Source organism: Heptranchias perlo, chromosome 31 (assembly GCF_035084215.1).
Source record: "Heptranchias perlo isolate sHepPer1 chromosome 31, sHepPer1.hap1, whole genome shotgun sequence".
In the NCBI taxonomy this organism is placed as follows: Eukaryota; Metazoa; Chordata; class Chondrichthyes; order Hexanchiformes; family Hexanchidae; genus Heptranchias; species Heptranchias perlo.
Window position 1 is genome coordinate 4,441,983 of NC_090355.1, and position 22,378 is coordinate 4,464,360.

The window sequence follows — 22,378 nt, forward strand, 5'->3', positions numbered from 1 at the left end:
GGCCGCCCGTTATACACTGTGCCGATTCTCCTTCCTATTGACTTCAGTGATTGGGCATAATGTGTAACGAGTCACTGATTTGCTACCACCTGTTCTGTGCCCCAGCCGAAGTTGAATTCACCCCCAAAGACTGCGGAATTTCACACTGAATGGTGGTAGATGTTTGTGAAGTAAATATACACGTCGAGGTACATTTACCCATATTGTGTGCAAAGTTTTTTCTACTAAAATTAGTGCATGTGACTAAAACAATGCCACCGTAGCCACACCTGTAGCCAGTCAGCGATTTCTGTTGGACAATACTGCCCTCGAGGTAACTTCTTCAGGAACCACGTTACATTAGTAAGGGACTGGAGCCTGGCATCACATTTAACCATATCTTTTCAAAGGTAATCTGGTCATCCACCAACTTTCCAATCCTTAAGATAGTTTAGCTAGTGATGTCACACACAGCACAGGAAGTTTTGAGTAAAGAAGGCAGTTTCATGTGAGAAACTTATGCTAGAGGTAAAAAAATATGAATGGATTTTTAGTACAAATTTAGGTGTTGTAACCATATGGACTGTAGCTGAATTGCTAATTGTTGCATAGTTGTTTTTTTCCCTCAATGCTGAATGGAAAGAAGAAAGAAAAAATCTTGCATTATAAATATCGCCTTATCACATCCTCAGGGCGTCCCAAAACACTTCCTGTCCAGTGAATTATATTTGAACTGAACTGCAATCTCTGGTGTAATTTATCCATTGACAATGTTTAGAATTTTGTGTATCAAGTGATTCCCAATGGACAGAAATATTAATCTCCTGCTGATTATTTTGGAAATCTGGTTGAGCTCTACCTGCATATGTATATACTCAAATTGTTGATTGTGGATTTTGCATTTCTGAATTGTTCAGCTGTTTCGGAACATTGAGTACTTAAAAACGGAACACCCAATAAATAGTGCAGTTCAATTTGAGTTCTGGGATTTTGTCATATGGAGGACTTTGTAATGTAAACTTCATAATTCAATCCCAATAAACATTGAGACTAAAAGTGAAGAGAAAAAGAAAGACTTAAATTTATATTGTGTTTTTTATGACCTCAGGAAATCTCAAACTGCTTTACAGCCATTGATGTATTTTTGAAGTGTAGTCACTGTTGTAATGTAGGAAACACAGCAGCCAATTTGCGCACAGCAAGATCCCACAAACAGCAATGTGATAATGACCAGATAATCTGTTTTAGTGATGTTGGTTGAGGGATAAACATTGGCCAGTACTCCCCTGCTGTTCTTCGAAAGAGTGCCATGGAATCTTTTATACCCACCTGGGAGAACAGACGGGGCTTCAGTTTAACATCTCATCCGAAAGACGGCACCTCCGGTGGTGCAGCACTCCCTCAGTACTGCACTGGAGTGTCAGCCTGGATATTTTTGTGCTCTAGTGAGAGCTGGACCTGTTTCTGGCTGGGGCAGAGGTCACCTTGTATAAAAGGCATTGAAGTATCAGGGCCTGAGAGATCTCTTGGACTAGTTTTGATCACCTGGGTTGGGGGGGTGGGGGGGGTTGTTGGAGAGGAATTTCCCAGATTTTTTTCTCTAAGTTGACCTGGGTCTTTAGCCTCTCTCAGGAGATCACATCTTTTTGGGTGGGTTGGAGAGTATATAGTGTGGGACAGGCTGGGTGGACCAGAGATCTTTTCTTATCCATCATTGTTTGTATGTTCGTAAGTCCCTAGTGTGAGATTGAACCCACAATGTTCTGACTCAGAGGCAATAATGCTACACACTGAGCCATGGCTGGCACTGGAAGGGAGCTTAAAGACAGGCTGACGTTGCCAACTCAGAGACTTTGTTAATATCCAAAGACATTGTTTTAAGAGGGTGTTCCAGCAATGACTTGAATTTAAAATTTTCATCCTTGTTTTCAAATCTTGCCATGGCCTCGCCCCTCCCTATCTCTGTAACCTCCCCGAGCCCTACCATCCCTCTGAGATCTCAGCATCCCTCTAACCCTGGCCTCTTGCCCATCCCCCATCCCCTTCACCCCACCATTGTTGGCTGTGCCTTCAGCTGCCTGGGCCCTAAGCTCTAGAATTCCCTCCCTAAACCTCTCCGCCTCTGTACCTCTCTCTCCTCCTATAAATCACCCCTTAAAACCTATCTCTTTGACCAAGCGCTCAAAGCACTTTACAGCCAATGAAGTACTTTTTTGAAGTGTAGTCACTGTTGTAATGTAGGAAACGCTGCAGCCAATTTGCTCACAGCAAGATCCCACAAACAGTAATGTGATAATGACCAGATAATCTGTTTTACTGATGTTGGTTGAGGGATAAATGTTGGCCAAGACAGGAGAACTCCCCTGCTGTTCTTCAAAATAGTGTCATGGGATCTTTTACATCCACCTGAGAGGGCAGACAGGGCTTCTGTTTAATGTCTCATCTGAAAGACAGCACCTCTGACAGTGCAGCACTCCCTCGGTACCGCACTGGAGTATCAGCCTAGATCTTATGCTTAAGTCTCTGGATTAGGACTTGAACCAACAATCTTCTATCTCGGAGGCGACAATGCTACTGACTGAGCCACGACTAACACCGTAAGCTGCAAGTCTAACAATGCTCCGCAGTTTGCATGTTGTTTCTGTGTAAATTTTCCTCTAATAAGAAATCGATTTGGAAGTTTTAACCTGAACTTGACACAAAGGACTATATCCTGCCGACTAAAGAGTCACATTGGACATCCCATATGATTTCTGATGTGTAATCCTGTGGCACAAGGATAGATTGTTTTTCCTACAGCATGATATTGCCATTCGGCAGATGCTTTAATTCATAGGGAACACAGGTTGGTCCATGGAAATACAATTTGCTGTGCACACAAATAGTGTCCCAATCCCAACACTTTTCACTCAATCCTGCCTATGTCACATTCTTTATTCTATTACCTCCCTCATCCCCCGCATTTGCTTTGCAGGATCACACTGCAGTGCAGGCTGGCAGTCAGTGCAGATCAAGGGGGTTTCAAGCCTCCACACTCCGCCTGTACAGGCAGCGCCAGCCTGCAGGGGGCGGTGTGATTTCCGCGCATGCGCCCAGCTGCCCGGCACACGGTGCGGTAAAGTGTGGCGGCGGAGGTGGGGGGGTTCGTTTTGCGGCAGTGCGCGCTGGTGTGTGTGGTAAAGCGGCGCTGTTCATTTCGGTTGACGGCAGCAGGTGGGCGGTCAGCTGATATCGCGGGCCGCGCTAATCGATTAGTGTCGGAGTGGTGGCACCATGTCGCTGTTCGGCGGTGACGATGACGACGTGGATTTCCTGTCACCGAGCGGCGGGTGAGTGAATCGGCGGCGCGGCCTTGGGCACGTCACTAACCGGGAGGGCCCGGGTCCCGGGTCCCTGGTCCCTGTCGACCGTCACTCGGCCTGGCAGTGTCGCATCAGCCCCCCCCCCCCCCCCCCCCGATCCCCACCCACCCCGTCTGTCTGTCTCGCTGTTTGCCCTCCGAGGCCGAGACCTTGGGTTACTCCGGGGGGCATCGCACCGCAGCTCCACCCCTGACCCGACGGACGGTCGGGCCGCACTTTCCACGTTGGCGGGGTGGTCACTGGACGGCGATTGAACTGTTTTTGACAATACCGATTGTTCATAATTTTGGGACTAACACCAGCCTCCTGGATCACTGTAACTTGTTGCTCCTAAGTCGCAGATGCCCCCCATCAGTTAGGGGTGGAGAGGGGGTGGAGATTTTCTGTTTGGGCTGAGCAGTGAGTGGGTTTTAGTCCCTCTCTATTTGTAATCTCTTCCAGCCCTACAATCCCCACTCTATAACTCTCCACTCCTCTGACCTCTTGTGATTCACCCTACCATTGGTGGCCGTGCCTTCAGCTGCCTGGTCTTACTCCTATGAATTCCCTCCCATAACCTTTAAGACCCCCCCCCGCCCCCCCCCCCCAGCCTTTTTAAAACCCACCTCTTTTGACCAAGTTTTTGCTCGCCCCCTCCTAATACTTCCCAACTCTGTGCCTGCCTTTCCCACATCGCCATGTTTGAACCTTTCCAATTGGGGTTCTGCCACAGCACTGAAATGACCCTAATCAAAATCACAAACGACATCCTCTCTGACTGTGACCCGGGATGCACTATCCCTCCTCATTTTTCTCGACCTGTCTTCAGCCTTTGACACGGTTGACCATACCATCCTCCTCCAATGCCCCTCCTCTGTTGTCCAGCTGAATGCAAGTGCCCTTTCATAGTTCCACTCTTACCTATCCAATCGTAGCCAGAGAATCACCGGAAATGGCTTCTCTTCTTGCTCCCTCAAGGATCTATCCTCTGCCCCCTACTATTTCTCATCTACATGCAGCCCCTCAGCAACATCATCCAAAGACATGACGTCGGGTTCTACATGTACACTGACTACTCCCAGCTCTACCCCTCCACCGTCTCTCATGACCCCTCCACTGTCTGTGTTGTCAGACTGCTTGTCCAACATCCAGTCTTGGATGAGTCGCAATTTCCTCTTAAATATAGAGAAGACCGAAGCTATTGTCTTCAGTCCACACAGTCTATTTCATAGCCACCAATTCCATCCCCCTTCCAGGCCACTGTCTCTGGTTGAACCAGACAGTTTGGAACCCAGGGGTCCTATTTAATCCTATCCTGAGCTGAGCTTCTGACCCCATTATCCCCTCCATAACCAAGACTGCCTACTTCCACCTCCATAATATTGCCCTCTCGGCCCCTGCCTCAGCTTATCTGCTACTGAAACCCTCATCCATGCTGTGTTACCTCTGAACTCGACTATTCTAATGCTCTCCTGGCCGGCTTTCCATCTTCCATAAACTTGAGCTCATCCAAAACTCTGCTGCCTGTATCCTAACTCGCACCAAGTCCCGTTCACCCATCACCCCTGTGCTCGCTGACCTACGTTGGCTCCTGGTGTCAGATTTTGTCTTGTTACGCTCCTGTGAAGCGTCTTGGCCTTTTCTCTATGTTAATAGTGCTGTATAAATGCAAGTTGTTACTGTGTGCACAAGAATCCCTGCGGCAATTCAAAATCCTAAGGATTGCAGTAATCCTTCTTGATATCCTAGTTTGGCAGTTATATTTGTACAGAGTGGAAATAAACAAAGTTATCACTGCATTCTAGTATTGGCAGCTGTCGATGACCATTAGCTCCAGCTGATACATTAGTATTGGGGGGTGAAAATAAAAGTGAAGTGCAGTTTTGGGCCTGTCTTCAGCCCAGGCAAAACAATATAATTTAGACTCTTCAGGGGCGAGTTCCTTCTCTGCCTTGAGGAATTGAGAAAAATACCTTCCTTTGAGTTTGTCCCTTTATTGCTGGTCTCTGTTTTCCTGTCGCAGTTCGGTAACCCACTGACTAGCTCTTCTATATCAGAATTGATTTTTCCACGATAGCATAGCCTCGCTGTCGGGGCTCGCACTATCGTCACGTAGATAAGGTACAACGGTGACTACACTTCAGAAGCATTTTATTGGCTGTAAAGCGCTTTGGGGTGTCCTGAGGTTGCGAAAGGCGCTATTTAATGCCTTTGTTTCGCTGGTACCCCAGAATACTCCATCAGTTCTGTACCTCCTGTAGTTACAATACTTCAGAGGGTTCCGATGTCCCCATGAAGGAGGTTTTAAAATCCCAGAGCTGTGACAGAATTGATCGAGATTGAAACTTTTTTTTGTTGGGTGGATCTGTGTTGAAATATTTGAGCTGAAGTAAGGACGACCCTCCACTTCCCCTAGTTCTGTTATTTTCATACTCATTAAAGTGGCAACCATTCTGGCTGGCCCTGAATATAATGGGAATCTGGAAAAGCAGTTTCTTGAACACATTTTGAAGGAAGGGATGTGTTGCGGCTGATAGTTTGCAGAAAGTGGACTCTGGGCAGATTGTGGGAGGGGGAAAAATTAAAATTCTAGACTTCATTTCCTGTTCCTCCAGTGAGGTTTCCTGTTACTGTTGGTTCTCCCTTTTTTGTTCCCTTTTCCTCTTTCCACTGGCCACTTTTTAACTCGCCTGTTTAAACCCAGCATTGTAGCCGATTGCAACTGGAAATCTGTTTCTGGTTTGTCTTTACTCAAGCAGATAAAAAAAGGCCAAACAGATTTTTCTTTTATATTTAAAAAAAGCACAGTTCCTTGATCCAGAAGAAAAACTGGCACATCTGATGACTGTTTGTATTGGTGTCTTGGAAAACAGGACCAGACAGTGTCTTTCTGTGTTCACCTTGGGCTGGAATCCCTACCTCCAGTGATCTGTATAGTACTGGTATGTCAGACAGTCCCCAGCTCAGATGTCTCTTTGGGTGGCTGTTTGGTTTAATATTTGTTTGTACTTCTTCCACTCCCCCCTGCCCTCACCTCTTAGTAGAGGGGGTAGAGGGGGGAGAATGGTCAGTTGGGATTGAAGAGGAAATCAGCCTATCGGGTGGTATAAACTGCTCAGTGGGTCTGGTTCAGTGGGTTTCAGGACCATCAAATATGGGGGATAGAAAGAACTCGCATTTATATAGCGCCTGTCCAGGACATCCCAAAATGCTTTACAGCCACTGAAGTACTTTTGAAGGGTTGTCACTGTTGTAATGCAGGAAACGCAGCAGACAATTTGTGCACAGCAAGATCCCACAAACAGCAATGATATAATGACCAGATGATTTTTTTTTAAGTGATGTTTGTTGAGGGGTAAATATTGACCAGAACACCGGGGATAACTCTTCTACTGTTCTTTGAATAGTGCCATGGGATCTTTTACGTTCACCTGAGAGGGCAGATGGGGCCTCGGTTTAACGTCTCATCCGACAAACAGCACCCCCAACAGTGCAGCCCTCCCTCAGTATTGCACTGGGAGTGTCAGCCTGGATTATGTGCTCAAGTCGCTGGAGTGGAGCTTGAACCCACGACCTTCTGACTCAGATGTGAGAATGTGGCCACTGAGCCACGGCTGACACCTCATGAGTGAACTGAGGATGTCTGTTTGAAGAGCGATCCAATGGAACTAGATTCGCTTGTGTTTCTGTGGCAGGCTTTGCTGCTGGATTTAAACAGCATTGCACTGCAGCCACTGGACAATGATATGGCTATTGCTTCTTCCCATTTGCTGTATAAACATTTGAATCGGTTTGGAGCCAGACACCCATATTGCACCGTGCACCACATCCCAGTAAAAGTGCACAGATTTTTGCATTGTTTTGGTTATATCTTGATCAGGCACTGGGCAATGTGGAAAATTGCCCAGGTATGTCCTGCCCACAAAAAGCAAGACAAATCCAATCCGGCCAATTACCGCCCCATCAGTCTACTCTCAATCATCAGCAAAGTGATGGAAGGTGTCGTCGACAGTGCTATCAAGCGGCACTTACTCACCAATAACCTGCTCACCGATGCTCAGTTTGGGTTCCGCCAGGACCACTCTGCTCCAGACCTCATTACAGCCTTGGTCCAAACATGGACAAAAGAGCTGAATTCCAGAGGTGAGGTGAGAGTGATGGCCCTTGATATCAAGGCAGCATTTGACCGAGTGTGGCACCAAGGAGTCCTAGTAAAATTGACGTCAATGTGAATCAGGGGGGAAACTCTCCAGTGGCTGGAGTCATACCTAGCACAAAGGAAGATGGTAGTGGTTGTTGGAGGCCAATCATCTCAGCCCCAGGGCATTGCTGCAGGAGCTCCTCAGGACAGTGTCCGAGGCCCAACCATCTTCAGCTGCTTCATCAATGACCTTCCCTCCATCATAAGATCAGAAATGGGGATGTTCACTGATGATTGCACAGTTTCAGTTCTATTCACAAGCCCTCAGATAATGAAGCAGTCCGAGCCCGCATGCAGCAAGACCTGGACAACATCCAGGCTTGGGCTGATAAGTGGCAAGTAACATTTGTGCCAGACGAGTGCCAGGCAATGACCATCTCCAACAAGAGAGAGTCTAACCACCTCCCCTTGACATTCAACGGCATTACCATCACCGAATCCCCCACCATCAACATGCTGAGGGTCACCATTGACCAGAAACTTAACTGGACCAGCCATATAAATACTGTGGCTACGAGAGCAGGTCAGAGGCTGGGTGTTCTGCGGCGAGTGACTCACCTCCTGACTTCCCAAAGCCTTTCCACCATCTACAAGGCACAAGTCAGGAGTGTGATGGAATACTCTCCATTTGCCTGGATGAGTGCAGTTCCAACAACACACAAGAACCATCCAGGACAAAGCAGCCCGCTTGATTGGCACCCCATCCACCACCCTAAACATTCACTCCCTTCACCACCGCGCACAGTGGCTGCAGTGTGTACCATCCACAGGATGCGCTGCAGCAACTCGCCAAGGCTTCTTCGACAGCACATCCCAAACCCACGACCTCTACCACCTAGAAGGACAAGGGCAGCAGGCACATGGGAACCGCACCACCTGCATGTTCCCCTCCAAGTCACACACCATCCCGACTTGGAAATATATCGCCGTTCCTTCATTGTCGCTGGGTCAAAATCCTGGAACTCCCTTCCTAACAGCACTGTGGGAGAACCGTCACCACACGGACTGCAACGGTTCAAGAAGGCGGCTCACCACCACCTTCTCAAGGGCAATTAGGGGTGGGCAATAAATGCCGGCCTCGCCAGCGACGCCCACATCCCATGAACGAATTTTTTTTTAAAAAAAAGGCACTGGGCTGTCCCAGGCAATTAAAACAAATGGAAACCACTTTGTAAACCCTGTATTGGAGTATGTGCACTTGTCCACGCAACAAAACCAAAGGGAATTGAACCTGGTTTAATAGTTGGTGCAGGTTAGTAATTTACTCCAGACTTGGACCTCTGCGGAGTTGTTGGGTGCTGTGCTTGTTTCTTTTTTTACAATCCCTTTGCCTCCAACAATATGCAATATCTCCAGTTGAATGGGCAGACACCCTTCTCACAGGAGTGATTTCTAGACCTAGCCCTTTGCTGCAGGGTCAGGGAGAAGTTACGTTTAGAGCACATCATCTGTACCAAAACATAAAGGAAGAGCGTCTGAATTCTAGACTCAAAACTCTAGCTTTCATTTTTCTATTAAGCTGAAGAAATGTCTCCTGAGTCATGGTCCTGTTTTGCACAGTGACTTTTGTTCCTAGAGATTTACACCTAGAGTTATAATTACCGGCCAGAAATGTAGGTTATAATTATAATATCCAGAGATATCTAGGCAGGTGCTTATCTTTGCATTGCTCTGGTCTTAAACCTGGACACTAGACTGCTTGCAGTTTGAAACAATATCACTTCAATCAGAACTGAAAGGTGGAAGTAAAAGCCTATTGATAAAATAATTGTAATAAACACATATGTGGCAACCTTCCAGCAACAAATGCCTCGCAGCAGTTTACAGGGAATGGGAACCCACTGAGCAGGAAGTGGGAGAGCAGTTGTGGGAGTTGATCAAATGCATGGTTGAAGCGATACTTTTGAGGAGGCTTTGGAAGGTGATTGAGAGATGACCAGAAGGAGGGGTTAGGCACATGATGGCATGGGACCAGAATCCAAAGAATGGAGGGAGTGTGCTGGGGTGTAGGGCTGGTGGAGACTGCCAGTTTGGTTGGGGCAAGGCCATGGAGGGATATGAAAATGAGGGTCATAATTTTAAGTTGTTGTGTTTGACAGACCAAGGAGCCAGTGGAGATTGGCGAGGACATGGGTGATAGGTGGGTGTTGGTACAAGATAGGATACAGACAGCAGAGTTCTGGATGAGTTGGCGTTTATGTAGGGTGGAGCTTGGGAGATGAAGTGACCGTTGAAGAAATCAAACCCAAGGGTGCATTGGGAGTGAGGTAGGGATGAATTTTGCCATATTGTGGAGGTGGAAGTCGGTGGTCTTGGTGATGGATTGAATGTATGGTTGGAAGCTCCGCTCAGAGTTGAACAGGGCACTGACGTTGCACCATTTGGTTTCAGCCTCGGGAAGAGGGATGAATCCATGTCTGAGGTTTCAGGTGGGAGTTGAACAGGGTGGCTTCAGTATTGCCGATGTTGATCTGGAGAAAGCTCTGACCTGGATATGCAGAATGATATTCGGCAGGCAGTCACACGACACTGCACTCAGAGAATCAAGGGGGATGCCAAAGTGGAAAGTTTTGGGTCATTGACGTCTGGAAGCTGAGCCATGTTTGCTTTTGATGTTGCCTGAGGGCAGCATGTGGATGAAGAAAAGAAAGATGCCAAGGGTGGAACCTTGGGATACTCAGGGGTGACTGTGTGGAGAGGGAAGGTACTGCAAAAAGGAAATTAATAAATAATCTTACAGGTTACACAAGTTTGCTTTTCCTTAATTCTGTAAATTTTCCAGTACCTTGTTGCTTAATTCCAGATCATTGAGCAATTTCGATTTGCTGCCCTTTTCTTTACCATTTTGAGTTAAGATTTTCTCTCCGATTGGCTGTACTTGGGTTAGCAGTCTCTAGAAAGGAAAAGTTAGTCAATGGGCCGTGTTAGCACTATGCCGTCTTGGGTCTTAAAGGAACAGCTTGCTCTTAAAGGAAAAGTTTCTCTCCCTCCATGCCCTTGTCAGCTATACAGTGATTTTCTGCTCATCCTCCACTAATTCTTCGTTTGGTGCCTATTTGACGTTCTTTGTGTTTTGCTGACTGATCTAGGGTAAAGTCCAGGTCTGTCAACTGATGTTTGAGTACATCGGATCCTTTTCATTAGAGCAGGCTTCGGGGATACTACTCACTCGACTGTAAATGTTTTTGCATGTGTTTGGGGGGGATAGAAGTTGGAGGCTTGCCAATTTTGATGCAAGCGTGTTCTGTGCTGTAGTGTGTTGGCATCTCTGGAATCTTGTTTGAATGAGTCCACGCAACTCTGTCTGTGTGCATCTGAAGTTCAGAAGCTCCAAGAAATCTGACACCCAAAGAAATGGAAAAAAGGAGGCTTCACTGTTGAAACAGGGGAATTCCAGTACTGACTACACCAGGGAGTGTGTTGAACAGGGTTTCTCTTATCATGTTTAACTCTGTTCTGAAAAGTCTTAACTATCCAGCAGGGTTCTGGTATTTCTTGTTTTGGTTTGGCTGAGCTTTACGTACCCAGACTCTTGTCAGTGCCACTTGAGCAGGTTTTTATTTATTAATTCCCGAGGTGTGGGTGTCGCTGGGAAGGCTGGCATTAATTGCCCTTGAGAAGGTGGTGGTGAGCTGTCTTCTTGAACAGCTGCAGTCCATGTTGTGAAGGTTCTCCCACAGTACTGTTAGGTAGGGGATTTCAGGATTCTGACCCAGTGATGATGAAGGAACGGTGATATATGTCCAAGTCAGGTTTGTTTTTGACTTGAAGGAGAACTTGGAGGTGATGGTGTTCCCATGCGCCTGCTGCCGTTGTCCTTCTAGATAGTTGAGGTTGTGGGTTTGGGAGGTGCTGCTGAAGAAACCTTGGCAACTTGCAGCAGTGCATCCTGTAGATGGTATGCACTGCAGCCACGGTGCACCGGTGGTGGAGGGAGTGGATGTCTAAGGTGATGGATGGGGTGCTGACCAAGCGGGCTGCTTTGTCCTGGATGGTGTCGAGCTTCTTGAGTGTTGTTGGAGCTGCACTCATCCAGGCAAGTGGAGAGTATTCCATTACACTCCTGACTTGTGCCTTGTAGGTGGTGGAGAGGCTTTGGGAGTCAAGAGGTGAGTCACTCGCTGCAGAATACCCAGCCTCTGACCTCTAGGTTGCTATGAAGTGAGAGAGAGTGATTTGCCCTCTAGTTTATGCCCCTTTTTGGCTGTATGGCAGTGGCTTCCACCCAGTGTGAGCCTGTGCTATGCAAGTCTGCAAGCTGTCTTGGACCACTGGTGTGCTGTAACATCACTGAATGATACTAAATGTTCACACCCGGGTAGGCTGTCTCATTAAAAAAAAAATCAATCTCTTTGGTCAAAAAAAATGGAAAGTGTAGCAAACTGAAGAGTAGAAAAATGAGTTTTGTCAGTTTATGAAATTCTGAATGCAGTTGTGCCAAATGTGGCTGTTCCCAATTAGAAAAATATCTTGCAGCATTGGAGTGAATGAAAGCAGTTTAGTCATTCTCTGAGATTGGAGTGTCTGTCCTATTGTGGAACATTCTCTAACTCCATTAAGAATCGCCCTATGCTTTCAATTAGTTAGCGCGTAGACAGTCGTCAGGGGGCTGTTGCTTCTTGATTGAGCCTCTCGTCAGGCTCTCCCAGCTCTGGCATGTTTGATTTGCTCAGAATCTGCCCGGGGAGCTGCCACATTCTGCACGAATGTGTGATATTTGACTCGCTGATCCGTGGCTCTGCACCTATACTCCTTGCGATCACCAGACCATGTCAGAGATGCTGGGACGCTGGAGCAGTGAGTACATGTGGCATGAAACCCAAGGGTTAGTATCGGACAGGGATGGTATGTATTACATATGATCTCCGGCAATGGTGAGTCCAGCTGTTGGAGCCCTCAATGGCTGAGATTGGCTTAAGAAACCAGGAATCAAACTTAGGAATTTCTGGTCTTCCCCACAGTGTATTTGCCTAATGAGCTGATGGAGGCATTGGATTGTATCTCCCCTACCCCACCCCAAGTATTGGGTCTTGTGCTGCGCTCTCCTCTTTCTCCTCCCTCCCCACCCCCCCCCCCCCCTCCCCCACCGGCTTCATGGTTAATCTCTATCTTATTCCCCTCTCTGCCCTCATTTCTGAAGGTGTGGTAACTGACTGAATGTAATGTTAAAGGGACCTCCACTCCTGTAATAGTCCCCATCAAAATTTGGCTTTCCTGCCCAAACTTTAAGCATCTCAGCAGCACTTGTCTCCATTGAATCACGTGGGACTGGAAGATCCGTACAACCAGTTTGTGACTTGATTATTTGCCAATTAAGAGTTTTCCCGCCCGCCGTGCTCTGTTTCTGGATGTGTGCTGTGTGCAGTGCTGCACAGAGTGGTTCATCCGCCCACGTATGGTGTATGACGTGTTGTTTAACGTCACCATACTGATTAGAGTTTGACTGCAGCAGCGTCACGAGTTGCTTGTGCTCGAGTCAGACTTACACGTTGATTACAGAAACGAAAGAGATGCAGTTCAAAGTCCCACTGCACATCACGCGTAGCTCGACCTGCCGGTGCAGCGCTCTCCCAAACAATGGCATGATGCGTAGGCTGTCACATCTACACAAGCTTAAATGCAGATTTGACTGTTAGTTGCTGAGCCACTTGTTGGTACAAGGATTAGACTGTGGAAAACATTGCCTTTTGGTATTGCAGTAAAATTTCTCCCAGCCTTTCTGTGCTCAAGACTAATTCATGAGTAACCTGTCCTTGTTACAGTTGTATTCAGCTGCACCCTGTGACTACCTAATAATATACAAACAAAGATTAGTACACTGTGGATAAACTTGAGGGAGAAGGAAGGAAGGAAGGAAGGAAGGAAGGAAGGAAGGAAGGAAGGAAGGAAGGAAGGAAGGAAGGAAGGAAGGAAGGAGAAAGAAGAAAGAAGTACTTTTCAAGCGTAGTCACTGTCGTAATGTAGGAAACGCGGCAGCCAATTTGCGCACAGCAAGCTCCCACAAACAGCAATGTGATAATGATCAGATAATGTCTTTTAGTGATGTTTGTTGAGGGATAAATATTGACCAAGAACTCCCCTACTGTTCAGAATAGTGTTATGGGATCTTTCGAGTCCACCTGAGGGGGCAGACGGTGAGGTTGGGTGGGAAGAGATATTTAGAGTGGGAGGAGGCTCGTGTGGAGTATAAACACCGGCATTGACCAGTTGGGCCTGATGGCCTGTAATTTGCCATACATGGACTTGTGTGTGGGATGGTTGATCAGAATTTATTCTCCCTGTTTATTTCTCTGTTTAGCAAGCCTTCCCCATCCTGTATACAGACTCCAGTTCCTCACTAATCCAGTGTATTGCTGAGCACGGGAGGGAACAGTGGACTGATCATAAATCTTGCAAAACGGATAGGTTTGTCACTTGGAGATGCAGATGAACAGCTACTTTTCCCACACTCATTACGTTGACTGACGAATACTGGGCCTTTGCTGCTTTGCCCCTGTTGCCTAGCAGTGTTATTTCCCAAATACAATAATCTTGTCTCTATCTTGAATTTGTTTTATTTTAGTTTTCAGATTTACGTTTCAAAAAAATATTTTTGCTTCTCAGGAGGCCACAAGAAATGTTGCAAAATAATCAACTGGGGCTTGAATGCAGACTTTGCTCGTCTGTCTCCCTTTCCAACATGTCGTTCGAAAAGTTGTGGACTCCTGGTGGATGATTTGTTAACTTTTGCCCTTTCTCCCTGCAGTGCCAAACTGGCCTCTCTCTTCGGCATGGATCAGGTAGCCACAGGTCAGGGGAACGAGTCCTTCCAGTACACTGCCCCCAAGCAGCCGAAGAAAGGGACACCACCTCCGGGTAAGAATGTGGGATTGGAGGAGGGGAGCACATCATTCTGGGGCGCATATTCTATGATGGAACCTTAGGGGCCTTGTATATAAAGTGTAAATCAATGTTCCCATTCGTTTACATAATATCTAATGTTGCTGATACCACTAGCAGATCTCGTTCTGATTTAGGATTTATCCACCAAGAGGACATGGCACTAAGAACAGCCCTTTCCAAAACTCAGGCCCACAAACTAGCCACGAATAACAAGTATTAGCACAAATAGAACTTAATTCCTTTGGCTTCTTGGTCCAGATAACTGGGGCTCACAGGCTGCTTGTAGCCATATAGGCTGTAGTTTGGACACTCAAGCTATGCAATAACTTTTACCCTTCAGCAGACGTGTTAACGGTCAGACCCTGTATGTAGACCCATAGATAATGGGGAGGGAGCTTGAGGGGTTGTCGTCAGTGTTGACTCATCATTCTGTTGTCATTTACAGCCACACCTGAAAACTTATTCCTTGGTTAATCCACCCATGAATTGTGACCTTTCTGAAGTTAGAGTCCTAGTGTTTAAGACAAGGTTATGTAATTGCATATTTAGCCAGCAGTTGGAGCCTACTGAAGGAGGTAATGCCATCGGGAAGAGAAGCCATTGCAGGTGATTCTCTGGCTACGACTGGATCGATAACGATGGAACCAGGCGACTGTTGTCCCACCCAGCTGGATGACGGATGAGTCACACTGCTGGGAGTGTACTATAGACCCCCAAACAGTCAGAGGGAGCTAGAAGAACAAATATGTAGGCAAATTTCTGAGAAGTGCAGAAACAATAGGGCAGTAATAGGGGATTTCAACTACCCTAATATTAACTGGGATACAATCAGTGCAAGAGGGTGCATAATTCTTAAATTGCATTCAGGAGAACATTTTTAGCCAGTACATAGCAAGCCCAACAAGAGAGGAGGCAGTCCTGGATATAGTTTTAGGGAATGAAGCTGGACAGGTGGAAGGAGTATCAGTGGGAGAGCATTTTGCTGGTAGTGATCATAACTCGGTTAGATTTAGCATAGTTATGGAAAAGGACAAAAATAGAACAGGAGTAAAAGTACTAAATTGGGAAACGGCCAATTTTATTAAGCTGAGAAGTGATTTAGCAAAAGTGGACTGGAAACAGCTACTTGAAGGTAAATCAGTGTCAGAGCAGTGGGAGGCATTCAAGGAGGAGATAGTGGGGGTTCAGAGTAAACACATTCCCACAAAGAAAAAGGGTGAGATTGCCAAATCTAGAGCCCCTGGATGACGAGCACACAGGGTAAAATAAGGCAAAAAATGGAAGCTTATGTCAGACACCAAAAGCTCAATACTGCAGAAAGCCAGGAGGAGTATAGAAAGTGCAGGGGTGAAATTAAAAAGGAAATTAGGAAAGCAGAGAGGGCATGAAAAAATACTGGCAAGTAAAATTAAGGAAAATCCGAAGATATTTTATAAATACATAAAGAGCAAGAGGATAACTAAGGAAAGAGTAGGGCCTAATAGAGACCAAAAAGGTAACCTATGCGTGGAGTTGTACCGTTGTTTAAAAAGGGAGAAAGAGATAGACCGAGTAATTATAGGTCAGTCAGTCTAACCTCGGTGGTGGACAAATTATTGGAATCGATTCTGAGGGACAGCATAAATCGTCATTTAGAAAGGCACGGATAAATCAAGGACAGTCAGCATGGATTTGTTATGGGAAGGTCGTGTCTGACTAACTTGATTGAATTTTTTGAGGAGGTAACAAGGAGGGGCGATGAGGGTAACGTGTTTGATGTAGTGTCCATGGATTTTAGCAAAGCTTTTGATCCGGTCCCACATGGCAGACTGGTCAAAAAAGTAAAAGCCCATGGGATTCAAGGCAAAGTGTCTGTCTAGTTGGATACAAAATTGGCTCAGTGACAGGAAGCAAAGGGTAATGGTTGACAGGTGTTTTTGCGACTGGAAGGCCGTTTCCACGAGTCCCGCAAGGCTCGGTACTAGGTCCCTTGCTTTTTGTGGTATATATTAATGATTTGGATTTGAATGTGGGGGGCTTGATCAAGAAGTTTGCAGATGATCCAAAAATTGGCCGTGTGGTTGATAGGAGGAAAACTATAGACTGCAGGAAGATATCAATGGACTGGTCAGGTGGACAGAAAAGTGGCAAATGGAATTCAATCCAGAGAAGTGTGAGGTAATGCATTTGGGGAGGGGACAAACAAGGCAAGGGAATACACAATAAATGGAAGGGTACTGAGGTGTAGAGGAACAAAGATACCTTGGAGTGCATGTCCACAGATCCCTGAAGCTAGCAGGACAGGTAGATAAGGTGGTTAAAAAGGCATATGGGATACTTTCCTTTATTAGCCAAGGCATCGAATGTAAGAGCAGGGAGGTTATGCTAGAACTGTATAAAACATTGGTTAGGCCACAGCTTGAGTACTGTATACAGTTCTGGTCACCACATTACAGGAAAGATGCAATTTCAGTAGAGAAGGTACGGAGGAGATTTACGAGGACGTTGCCAGGGCTGGAGAATTTTAGCTATGAGAAAAGATTGGATAGGCTGGAGTTGTTTTCTTTGGCATAGAGGAGGCTGAGGGGAGATTTAATTGAGGTGTATAACATGATGATGGGACTAGATAGAGTGAATAGGCAGGTCCTAGAAAGGAATCATAGAAAGGTTACAGCACGGAAGGAGGCCATTTGGCCCATTGAGTCCGTGCCGGCTCTCTGCAAGAGCAGTCCAGCTAGTCTCACTCCCCCGTAGCCCTGCAAATTTTTTCCCTTCAAGTACTTATCCAGTTCCCTTTTGAAGGCCATGATTGAATCTGCCTCCACCACCCCCTCGGGCAGCGCATTCCAGATCCTAACCACTCGCTGCGTAAAAAAGTTTTTCCCCATGTCGTCTTTGGTTCTTTTGCCAATCACCTTAAATCTATGTCCTCTGGTCCTTGACCCTTCCGCCAATGGGAACAGTTTCTCTCCATCTACTCTGTCTCGACCCTTCATGATTTTGAACACCTCTATCAAATCTCCTCGCAACCTTCTCTGTTCCAAGGAGAACAATCCCAGCTTCTCCTGTCTTTCCACGTAACTAAAGTCCCTCATCCCTGGAATCATTCTAGTGAATCTCTTCTGCGCCCTCTCTAAGGCATAGAGATGTAAGTCCAGAATATTAAAATCCAGCCCAGTTCTTGGGGTTATTAACATCAGCTGCAACAAACTCCAGCTGCCTGAACGAGCAAGGTTCAGTCCTGGGAATCGGACCACTGCCATCAACGGTGAACTCGCTGGTGTGTCTGCAGGTCGGACGAGCGGGTGAACCCCTTCCCGTACACGGAGCAGGTGAACGTCCTCTCCCCGGTGTGGACCCGCTGGTGCGTCAGCAGGTGGGAGGAATTGATGAAGCCCTTCCTGCACTGGGAGCAGGTGAACGGCCTCTCCCAGGTGTGGACCCACTGGTGCGTCAGCAGGTGGGAGGAATTGATGAATCCCTTCCCGCACACTGAGCAGGTGAACGGCTTCTCCCCGGTGTGAAGGCGTCGATGAGTCTCCAGCTGGAGACGCTTATTAAATCCCTTCCCACAGTCCCCGCATTCATACGGTCGCTCCCGGGCGTGGCCGCACTCCTGCCTCACCAGACTGGACGATCCCCGTCCGCACACCGAACACGTTTGCGGTTTGCCCGGGCCGCGATCGGTGTGCACTCCCTATTTCCCTTAGCAAAGGGGTCAGTGACCAGGGGGCATAGATTTAAAGTAATTGGTAGAAAGATTGGAGGGGAGCTGAGGAGAAATTTTTTCACCCAGTGGCTGGTGGGGTCTGGAACTCACTGACTGAAAGGGTGGTAGAGGCAGGAACCCTCAACTCATTTAAAAAGTACTTGGATGAGTACTTGAAGTGCGGTAACCTACAGGGCTACGGACCAAGTGCTGGAAAGTGGGATTAAGCTGGATAGCTCTTTTTTGGCTGGCACGGACATGATGGGCCGAATGGCCTCCTTCTATGCCGTAACTTTCTATAATTCTAAGCGTTGGAGGAGGATGGTGTGGTCAGCCTTGTCAAAGGCTGCAGACAGGTCGAGAAGGATGAGGCAGGATAGTTTACCATGGTCACAGTCATTTGTAACTTTGATAAGGGGTGTTTCAGTGCTGTGGCAGGGGCGGAAACCTGATTGGAGGGATTCAAACATGGAGTTGTGGGAAAGATGGGTACGGATTTGGGAGATGACAACATGTTCAAGGACTTTGGAGAGGAAATGGAGGTTGGAGATGGGGTGGTCGTTTGCAAGGACAGAGGGGTCAAGGCTGGGCTATTTTTTGGAGAGGGGAGTGATGATGGCAGATTTAAAGAGGAGAGGACAGTGCTCGAGGAGAGGGAACCGTTAACAATATCAACTAATGTGGAGGCCAGGAAGGGAAGTTGGATGGTCAGCAGTTTGGTGGGAATAGGGTTGAGGGAGCAGGAGGTGGGTCTCGTGGTCATGAGCTCAGAGAGCATGAGGTGAGATAGGAGAGAAAGATGTGAGTTCAGGACTAGGGTGGGGGTGAACTGTAGGGGAAGTTTGACTTGGCGGGCTGGGGAAGGGAGGAAAGCGGCAGAGGCAACTGAACGGACGGTCTCAATCTTAGTGACCGAGTAATCCATGAGCTCCTCGCACTTGTAGGTGAGGGTGGAGGAGGCAGGGGAGAGAGGGGTTTAAGAAGACGGTTTGTAGTGGAGAATAGCAGCAAGGAATGGAGAGAGATACCAATGTTATACATGCCAAAAAGACTAGGTGATCCATTGAGCCTGCACTTCCACACACCTTTTACCCCTGCCCCCCCACAGTCATGCAATCTCCTGGGCCAATTTGGGGGAAAACTCTGGGAAATTCCATTCTGCGCCCCCCTGCTGTTGGCATTCAAAAAGCTCCAGGAGACCACAGCGACTGACACTGACTGCCCCCAATGACCCACCTATCTTCTATATGCAGGCCACTCGCAGAATAGAATTGCCAACTCTGCTTGGACATTGGTTTCAACACGTGACTCTCTGCCTCCAACCACCACACGCCCAATCTCCTTCCCACTCCAATTGGGAAGCAAATCATTACCCGATTGGGTGATTCTTGACTGTCAGTCAAACAGCCTTTATTTGCCATCCCCCAATATTTTTCTAACTAATAAGTGAAAGTGTTCAAAGAAAATGAAAAAAAAAACACTTTTTTAATGCACCCATGATTTTTCTCCTGGGTTGCTCACAGCAGTGTCCTGGAGATTAATCTTTAATTCCTGGAGACTCCAGGTCAATCCTAATGGGTTGGCAACCCTATCTTAGGAATTCGTCCAGCTCTCTCTTTCAATGCTTGCAGCGAATCCACACTGTGTACGTGCCAGCAATTTATTCCCACGGTCGTGATTCTGCAAAAAGAAGTAACCCCTAATGTCTAACCTACTACTATGGTTTTGTAACTTATACTTATGTCTCTTGGTCCTCCCTTATGTCTCTTGGTCCTCCCTAACACATCCACTTGGGAATGAGTGATCCTTTTCATTGTTTTAAACACCTCAATCAAATTGAAGTCTATGCTTTTACAAAGTTGAAGCCTTTTCCTAAGCCTGCCTTTGTAACTGGGGATCTTAAGCTAGGTATCAATTTAGCAGCCGCCCTCTGAACCTTTTCCAGGGCCTCTATATCCCCCACCAAAACTGGACAAGGTATTTCTGACCAAGGCCTTATACAAAAGGATTGTGTTTCTTCTTTTATGTTTAATTTCCTTGGCAATACATTTTGCTTTCATAATAGCCTCACAGCATTAGTTATTATGGACCTTCAATGGATCATGCACGATAACACCCGGGGCCTTCTGCTCAGCAACCCTGCATAGTGTACACACTCTTGGAATTGTCCTTACCCAAGTGCATCACGCTATATTTGTCATATTAAAATATTGTAAAAGGAATAGTTTCCCTTCACCTTGGTTTTGAATCAGATTCCTCACAGACAAGCAGCTGCTTTGTTCTTTTTATCGATTTTTACTCTCTGCTAGGTTGAAACCTTCATGCCGATAGGTTGACTGCCTTGTGAATGATTTCTGTGTCTTCTCTGTCTGCTGTTTTGGTGGAGGGGAGCTCCTGTTGGGTTGGTCTTGCTTCCAGTTTGTTTCCATGTAATGTTGCAGTGTCTGGAGTTGGAATACTGTAACCGGCAGACAGCGTTTGATGACTGGCGTTATAAATTGCGACCCAAGCCGCCCTATTGCTCCGTCCTCTGTGACGTTGGGTGCTGTAGTCATTCACTGCAGGGTTGCAGTGCCAGTGGCTGTTATGGCGCTTTAAGTGTGGAGAACCTTGTTTAGTTTCAAAACATCTTTTTTTTTCTCTCTGCAGGAGCGGGTTCACAGAAGCCAGCAGTCACTGGTGGTCCTCCGGCAGTTCTGTTTGCGACTGGAGTACTCGCGTACCAATAGTAAGTACTGTTATGGAGGGCAGGGCAGCTGAGGATGGGTAAGGGCCTTCTGAGTGAGGAAGTGGGATGAAGAGACTGGTTAAAGGTCACCTGTGCGTTTGTAGAGAGATGTGGGGATTGGAGCCACTCCCTATGTATAGTCGAGCGGCTCATCCTTGGGTAAAAGTTTACAACTTTTTTCTTAAGTCTAGGTGGGGTATGAATTCTTGATGACAAGGTTGTTGTAGGACAGATAACCTAATCTAACTTTATAGAGCCTTATAGTATAAAGGATGATTTAATAGCTGCTTGGACCAGTTTGAGTGTGAGGACTGGAAGAGAATATTTTATTGTTGAGCAACCCTGAAGTACTTAAATTCATAGTCACTAGATTTATAAAGAGCCAGTTGACACAAGACACTGACTAACAGTTTGCATGTGGGTGTCCTGATCTTGGAATTCTGGATCGGGTACTGATTGTGTTCTTTGTTGTATTGCAGTGTGAATGGTCAGTATGTGAAGCAGGGGAAGCTGGGAGCTGCTGTTCTTGGAAACCATGCTTCTGGAGAGGTGGGTTTGACAAATAAGGGCGAGGGGGTTCTGTGTGATGCGGTCATCCCTTCAGTCGTAAGAATAATCTGAATCTAGTTCTGCGTGCGTTTTGCTTGTCAGCTGATTTTTTTTTTCCCTCTACGACCCCTAAAGTACAAGATTCTCCTGTACGTCAACCAACAGAAACGGGTTGCTGTTGCTCGCATCTATCCGACATTCACTTTTACCGTGAGTAGCGATTTCTTTGGGATTATTTAATATGGATTGTATCTGCTAATGATTTGTTGGTTGGTCGGGATTTGACCATTCTGCCCTCTCTGTGCTTGATGCAGTGTTGCCTCCTTTAAAATCATCTGAAAGAGAATATTTTTGTTTTCTGTTGGTAACATCATTGGGTGCTGGTTGGAAGGAGTTACTGAGCTTGATAGTCCAACTCCCTCACACTAACATCACAAGTAATCTCGGGGCATCTACTTCATCTGTGCGCAAGGTAATGAAGGATCTTGGGGTTAGGGTTATGTCGTCTTCGTTGATGTAAAATGTTTAATCAACAGCATTTTTTTAAAAAAAAACCTTGGACATTGATTCTTTTGACTTAACCTTTTTTTGTTTAAATATTGGTGAGATTCTGGTTAAGTCGCTACATTTATTCATGGCAGTCCTAATGTGTTCAGTTTTCTTTTCCTTTTATGTTGACTGTGGTACTGGGAACCTGCTATTCCTGGTGCAGTGCTTGTCGCATTCTTGCCCTCTGTTGATGTTGGCGATGACCCTGAGCTTCTGTTAACGGCTGGATCTGGACATATTGAGTTGCACGGAAGTGGCATGTTCCCATCCAAGGTCCTGTCTTGTTCTCTCGCCACTGTCCAATGTTAGAACAGTGGATTAGTGTTTGTAACTGCTGGTCCTTGGTACTTTGAACAGAATACTGGTTGTACTAACTCGATGATTTTGGACCTCACTTATTTTAACTTTTTTCCTCTCTTTCCTACTTCAAACCCCCTCCCCCTCTCTGTTCTTTTCTGAAC

General features: G+C 46.6%; 1 protein-coding gene across 1 annotated transcript in view; it reads left to right on the plus strand.

The window, feature by feature from the left end:
- Positions 1-3,162: 3,162 nt before the first annotated feature.
- The window catches only part of fkbp15b (FKBP prolyl isomerase family member 15b), an 83,787-nt gene continuing 64,571 nt past the window's right edge, over positions 3,163-22,378 (plus strand). Inside the window, exons 1-5 of the mRNA XM_067969536.1 lie at positions 3,163-3,308; positions 14,267-14,376; positions 20,741-20,819; positions 21,299-21,368; positions 21,504-21,578. Of these exons, the coding sequence (XP_067825637.1) occupies positions 3,253-3,308; positions 14,267-14,376; positions 20,741-20,819; positions 21,299-21,368; positions 21,504-21,578 (390 nt within the window). The 5' untranslated portion in view covers positions 3,163-3,252. The remainder of the gene's footprint in view (positions 3,309-14,266; positions 14,377-20,740; positions 20,820-21,298; positions 21,369-21,503; positions 21,579-22,378) is intronic.